The sequence below is a fragment of the Octopus bimaculoides genome, chromosome 11 (assembly GCF_001194135.2).
Source record: "Octopus bimaculoides isolate UCB-OBI-ISO-001 chromosome 11, ASM119413v2, whole genome shotgun sequence".
NCBI lineage: Eukaryota > Metazoa > Mollusca > Cephalopoda > Octopoda > Octopodidae > Octopus > Octopus bimaculoides.
In genome coordinates this window covers 64,853,265-64,860,764 of record NC_068991.1, presented here as the reverse complement: position 1 = coordinate 64,860,764, position 7,500 = coordinate 64,853,265, and the positions used below count along the sequence as shown (strand labels likewise).

General features: G+C 36.9%; 1 protein-coding gene across 1 annotated transcript in view; it reads right to left on the bottom strand.

The window, feature by feature from the left end:
• Positions 1-7,500, bottom strand: part of LOC106870255 (cytochrome P450 2B4) — a 41,811-nt gene that overhangs the window by 18,420 nt on the left and 15,891 nt on the right. The window contains exon 8 of the mRNA XM_052971997.1: positions 5,973-6,149. Within this exon, the coding sequence (XP_052827957.1) occupies positions 5,973-6,149 (177 nt within the window). The remainder of the gene's footprint in view (positions 1-5,972; positions 6,150-7,500) is intronic.

Below are 7,500 nucleotides of genomic sequence, written 5' to 3'. Positions count from 1 at the left end.
GTAAACAGGATCCGAAGTCTTCCGTTCAGGAATTTAAGATGTTCTCCGGGTCGAGAACCTGGGTAACTCTTTGAACCGGTCATAACTATCTTTTTCTAAATAGCCTACTTACTCTATAACTTAGAGTGTGCTTTTCTTTCAGATTTATGGTTTACTAACGACACACACACACACACACACACACACACACACACACACACACACACACACACACACACACATATATATATATATATATTGGGTCATCCCATAAATAATGCGGTCTTTTCAAATGCATGAGCTAAAAGTCGGAGTGGGGACGGAAAAAAACTACCTGCATTAACTTGCTATAAAATCAAGTAGTAATTTTACCTTGCCCTTATTCTTAGTGCACGTTTTGAAGAGTGCAGTTCGATTCTATCACTTATTTTTTCAAAGCTATAATGGAAGTAACAAAGGAGCATATTCGGCATATTTTGCTTTCTGAGTTCAATAAAGACAACAACGCAAGGGAAAGGGCGAGGAATATTAATGCAGTATATGGAGATCAGACGATAAGCGTAAGTCAGTGTCAACGGTGGTTCCAGGTATCCGAGCCAAAAACTACAACCTAGAAGACGAGCCTCGTCCTGGAAAATCGGTAGAGCTCGACAAGGACGTCCAGTAGACTCTGGTGGAACAAAATACCATCGTAACCATTGAGGAGCTAGCAGAGGAGCTTGGATTTGGTTATTCAAACATTCATCGATACCTGCCCTAGAAGAAAAACGACCATCTTTGGTTTCACGACGAAAGGTGTTTTTTCATCAGGATAATGCTCAACCACATACAGCGAGGATGGTATTTTAAAGACTAGAACATGTTGGAATGGAAAACGATATCCCACCCACCATATTCGTTGGAATTTGTCCCATCTGATTATCATTATTTACGCTGACTTCAAAATCATTTGGACGGAAACAATATGAATTCTGTGGATGAGATCAGAATAGTAGTGGAGGAGTATTTTTCGTCACGGACAAATGAATTTTTGAAGAGAGGCCTTGCAAGTTAACCAGATAGCTGGAAGAGGATCGTTTATCTTAATTTTGAAAAATAAAAGAAGTGTAAAAAAAACTGTATTATTTATAGAATAAACGTTATCTCCCCCTCCCTCCCCCTCTCTCTCTCTCTCTCACTCTCTCTCTTTCTCTCTCTCTCTATATATAATATGGGTGGCTAATTCGCAATTTTACAACCTAAAGACAGAAATATGCTGTAGCCGCCATAATGCAAGGGTCCGTAAGAACAAGTGCATTGAAATATTTATTATAGAGGATTATATATACATTACACATATTTAGATATATCTAATGTCTATCTTGTGCGAAAATTCCTAGTAAATGGAAAAATTATTTCGTAAGTTATGAGGAGATGAACAAATAATCTTCCAAACTGCGACATCCAAAAGTCAAGGGTCATTTAGAAAAACAATTAAAAATGGAACAAGAACAAAAAAGAAACCCTAACTATTAATATTTTGTGAACATCACTTTACTATCAATGACCTCCAGGCATCTGTTACCAAAAAACTAAAGTAATTTCTTGCAAAATGATGGAGTAATATCGTTCCATTCGGTTTTCAATCATTCCCAGAATTCATCTTGGTTCTTTTGATTTCTCTTTCGCGCCCCACCTCCAATAATCTTCCAAACGTTTTCTATAGAGTTGAGATCAGGACTTTGAGGTGGCCAGCCCATGAGAACAACCCCTTCATCACTCAAAAACCTTTGACTCTCTTTGCAGTGTGACAGGATGCGTTGACCTGCACGAAGATAGGAGATTGAACTGACGAGGATCGGAGATGTGGAAGAGCATGCTGTCTAAGAATCTGCTTATAGATTTCAGCATTGACAGTCCCTTGTAGGCGAATGTGAACCAGGACCAGTAGCAGAGATCACTTCCCGTTCCATTACACTGCCTCTTCCATATTTCACTGTCTTCTTCACACATGCACGAGATAGCCTTTCGCTATCTCTTCGTCGGACGCACATCCCACCATCGGAACCAATCACATTAAACTTCGATTCATCGCTAAAGTGAACCTACGACCACTGTTCTTCTGTCCAAATGACATGTTCGTGAGTGAAACGAAGACGGACTTTTTGATTTTTCTTGGAGATCAGAGGTTTCTTTCTGATGAAGAGAAATAACCCAGAAATCATTGGTACACAGATATTGCTTTAGAGCTGAGTGGGGACACTAAACTTTCTTGTTCGAAAATATAAGGACGCAGATAGTGCGTTGACAACCAGCTGGAGACGATGATACCTGGGACTAAGTAACAGTAACATTCATCCTAAGCAGGACTGCCACATTATGTTGGTAAATAATCTTTACTCTAGAGTTCTAATAATTTTTCTATTTATATTTGTATAAATTCCCCATTTCTTTTGACAGTACTTGCTATTAGTCCGGACATATTTCGATTGGCAGGCCATTTTATTATTTGCTCTTGACAACAATATCAAGTCGAAAAACTTTGTTTATAACGTTAACTTGTTTGGTTATTGTGCTAGTATGACTTCTAGAGTATGAAAGTTCCGTTCTTATATTGTACTCTTTCATGGCTACGATGTAGCAACCAGAAAGAAAGTGGGTGATTGTATCTACCCGACCTCTTCATTTTCTGAGCTTAATGTATGCTCTAGTTTGAATGAAGCATCGTACGATATAAACTGGATAAAACCTTGTTAAGGCCGAAACAGTGAAATGTTAAGTTGAAGGCAAAAAAAAAAAAAACAGCCGAAGTTTTACCTTGTACTTCTTCGGTTTGAAGGTTGCCTGTTTTACGTCCTGTGTTTCTAAGCATAACACAGGCAACCTTCAGATCAATGAAGCTCTCATAATTAATAAGTTGAAACCAGCGTTTAACGACAAGCAAGCACCACGCAAAGCAGACTGGCTACTATATCAGTACCACTCTGTAGATGTCACCACCCTCTCCCACATGCCTGAACAACGGTAGTAAGTTTCTTCCGTATTCCATTTCTTCATATATCCTGATGAAGAGGTCCTAACCTCGAAACATCGAAGAAAGTAAAACTTCAACTGCTGTTCTGTCTTCACTTTCGTATTTCCTTCTGCATTGCTTCGGGCTTAAGTTTTCATCTAATCAACACATCCTGATTTATTATTATTATATATGCGTTTGTTGTTTCTGATGACAAGACTGATGATAAGCAATACATAGAAACTTTTGCCTTTCCACATTGATTCTTGCACTATTTTTCTTTACATTTTCATTCTGTTCAATTTTTCAGTCATTGATCATATGTGAGCTTTTCTTGACATCGTTTTGTCTTAGTTTTAGCTTTGTTTTTAAGTTTCTCATATTAACTAGTTTTTCCTTTCTCTTCACAACTGCCAATTAAACTCTTATTTTACCTTTTACTAGGTTCCTTCAAGACAGAAAATGTTGTTTTCTCTTGTTTTGTTTGTTCATGCTTGTAGCTATTTGTATTATGTTTTTAATTTTTTTTATTAGATAGGTGCAGGCAGGGCTTTGTGGTTAAGCAGCTCGGTTTGCAATCACGTGGTTTCTACTTCAGTCCTACTGCACGGCACTTTTGGCAAATGTCTTCTACTATAACCGCGGGCCAATCAATACTCTGTGAGTGAATTTGGCAGACAGAGACTACGCAGAAGACCATTGTGTGTGTGTTTATGTATATGTGTGTGTGTGTGTGTGTGTTTTGTCAGCCGCCCACAACCGCCTGACAACTGGCGTTGGCTTCTTTACGTGCCTATTACTTAGCGGTTCAGTAAAAGATAAAATAGGTATCAGACCTGAAGAAAAACATAAGTACTGGAGTCGATCCCTTCGACTAAACCTTTGTAGGTGGTGCCTTTGCATAGCCACAGTTCAATGGCTGAAACAAATATAAAATATTCGTAACCAACAGTGAATATCTTCTAATAGTTTTCTCGTTGAATAAAGCCTCTACCTCCCTGATTTTTAAATACAAAAATCTGTGTACGTTCAAATTCTATTATTTCCTTTTCTTTATCGATAATAATGTGTGCCCGCTTAATCAATTTTTCTCTATTCCACGTTGCTTAGTACATTCTTCCAATCCGGTTATGGTACCAATTCTTCTTGTAAAACCGAGTTATGTCTGTAGCAGTGTTTCTAGCTATTTGTCCTTTTGCACTAGACAAATTGAAATCGTTCTCATATGAAAGAAAATATTTGATTGTCTTCCCACAGAATTTGTATGTAAATTCAGTTAAATGTGTTAGTGCCAAGCAAATAATGATCTGGAGAGAGGTAGACCCTGGTCAATTTGTAGCAGTATGTGTACTGCATCAAACAAAGCAGATTGTTTGAGAGTGTGTCTGGTTTTCACGACCAAGAATCAGACGAGGAGACATGTATAAATAGTGCATAACCAACCGAGTCACACAAAATGGTGCAGGGAAGCTGAGTCTTTGAAATGTGAACATCACAATCACGAGTGGGGACTGCAACAACATGTCTGGTGGGTTTGCTTGCACCTCTAGAATCTGATGATCTTCAGTGACGTTTAGGTTATCCTGAAGCTTTACCTCGCTGAGATTGGTGAGAGATTAATTAGACTGGTGACACATAGCAGAAACTCCATTTACAGTATGGGGGTCATCATTCCGGAAGCAAATGAATGGCTTAGGAAAAGAAAGAGTAGTAGACAGAGACGACCGCATTATTAATATCTGTAGGCTTCATAGAGAAAAACATAATTACTGATGTCGCTGTTTCCAGAGTTTCATTGACAAAACTCCATGCGTTGTCTTTGTCTAAGAAGAGGCGAAATAAATCACCTCACCTTGAGTTCCATCCGCACCAGGGGTTGATGACCTAAATGTGGGATATTTCTTTTCCTTGAGTACAGTTTATGATAGACACTGCGTAGAAACGTGGGATGCTACTCAGGACAGTAAGGAAAGATGAAAGTGAAAAAACAAAGAAATGAGCCCTGACTAAAGGTAAGCAAGAGGCTGAAATTACCGCACAAAATAACTCTAGCCTCTTCAATTTATTGTTGACTCTAAGATGTAACAAGTACTGTAGAATAGCAAGCGTTTTTGAATGATTCGCGACTATAAGGGACCCTGTCAATGGTCTATCGGTATAGAAGAAATCAGGTCAGATTATGTAGGACACTTAAAGCTGGCTAATGTAGATATAAGTTAACGTTCAATTTCAATGCACACAGTTTAAAGTAGGTAATTGGAATGGATTGTGGTTAATGTTTTAGAGTTACTGTGTTCCCCGTACGTAGTGGTCTCTCGGGGTTGTGTGAAGTATTCGTTATTTATTCTATGTTTTGTAGGCCAAATATTCAGCGTTTTAATCTATTGGTTCTTGCTCCGCAATCGTTGATTATATCTCTGCACATCCGGCATATTTGTAAGCATGTTTTAAATCCTCTTTCTGTAGTCGACGTATGGCAGAGTTGCTGAAAATGGATGCCAACGAAGATATGTTACAAATAAATACCAGTCCATAATCTTACTGAATGCAGAATTTGAGATTTTGGTTATCGTGTTAGTCAAACAATAACTAAAGTTATGATTGCAACGAATTTATTATTTTCGATTCACATTCTATCAATTATAAGATGATTAGATGACTATAAAAACATATAGATTGATAAATGATATATAACCAAAGGAAATTACAATGCAAGACCTTAAATGACAAAGTTAGACACTATATCTGTCATGCTTCTACTGGTCCGTCTATTTCTATTATCTAGATATTATGAGGCACATCTGTAGATATTAACACACAAATATTATCAAACATATATTAATATGCACGTCAAAGTATTATAATCGTTCAAGTATGACTTGCGTACAACGGAGAAATACCATTGAAATAAGTATGCTGCTGATGAAAAAAATATTCTTCCTCGGGTATATCCAGTGAAGTTTAAAGAGGTATCTTCAAACATATATGAACGATGTACTTCAAAGTGGTACAACACGGATATTATCGCTCACTGGAATATAAGTAATTCCTGTTTGTATACCTCCCATTGTCATTGGTGTTTCGTCAGGTTTTTCCATCTTATATTTTTGTAAGATATTTGTAAAAGCTACGAAGGCTTCAAAATTGGTTAATGACATTCCTGCACATATTCTTGGACCTATAATTAAAATTAAACACTATGCTTTACATGTGATACAATACAATGGTTTAAATATATCAAATGAAATATAATTTGTGACAAAATACATGCATATAGGTGCAGAAATAGCCCTGAGATTAAAAAGTTTGCTTTGCAGCTATGTGGTTTCGGGTTCAGTTCCATTCGATGGCACATTAAGCAACTGTCTTTATCTAAAGCTCCAGAAGTTGACGGAAACTGGTAGTGCGTCGTGTGTGCGTATATATATATATATATATATATATATGTGCGGGTGTGTGTGTGTGTGTGTGAGCGTGCATGCAAGTATGTATGCGTATGTGTGTCCGTGTTTGACGCCATACTGCTTGACAAAACCAGTGTTGGTTTGTTTAAATCCATGTAACTTAGCATTTCGGTAAAAGGGATGATAAAATAAGTACCAGACTTAAAAGTACTGGGCTCAAGTTTTTCGACTAAACCCTTCAAGGTGGTATCCCAGCATGACCGCTGTCCAAAGACTGAAACTAGTGTAAAGGAAAAGTAAAAGAAAAGGTCTCTGGGATAATTTTAAGTAGCATTGATCTTACTTTTCACTCTAAACATTTCATAACTGGCGAGTGCAGCACACACTCTCAGATCAAAACACATGCTATGCGAGTACATCTACGTATTTCGGAAGTAATTTTTAAAATAGTTTCATGAATATATAAGACAGGATAAATCAGTAAAGGTCGGTTGATCGAAATGATAATTTATTTTAAGAGAATAAAAGAGCAAGTTTGTAAGGAGGTTTTGTCAATTGGACAGACTTAACCCATTACCTACCATAAACCCCATCTGAGGATCTGCTAAAAACAGGCTCACTGCCAGTTGTTCGTTGTATTTAAAGTGAATTGCTTATGGACATTGCATTTGCAGAGGTGTGTTTAGCAATATTTAGCAGTTAAAGTTTGTCATTATTAGCTCTGGCTAATTCTAGAGGACATTTTATGTCATAAATCGCAATTTCTGAACTACAAAAATATCGACCGTTTTGAAAACGTTTTCCTTTTTTTGTTTTTGCATTTCCCATCTATATTATTAATTGATATTTCATACGCATTCGCATCTGATACTATAGTTTAAAAAAAAAAAAAACTAAAATGTTTATTATTGCTTATTTTTCAGCAATCCCCATTTGGGACTTTTCGAGAATTTTATCATAATTTCTAAAACAATTCACAAATGAAGAAAATTTAAATACTATATATTTAACTCCTAAGATACCTGGCAAAGCCAAAAAATATGAATAAAAATTTTTGGCAGTTAATACAGTATCAGTTTCCAAAGGTCAGTAATTTCAGGGATGGAAGTAAGTCGATTACAACGA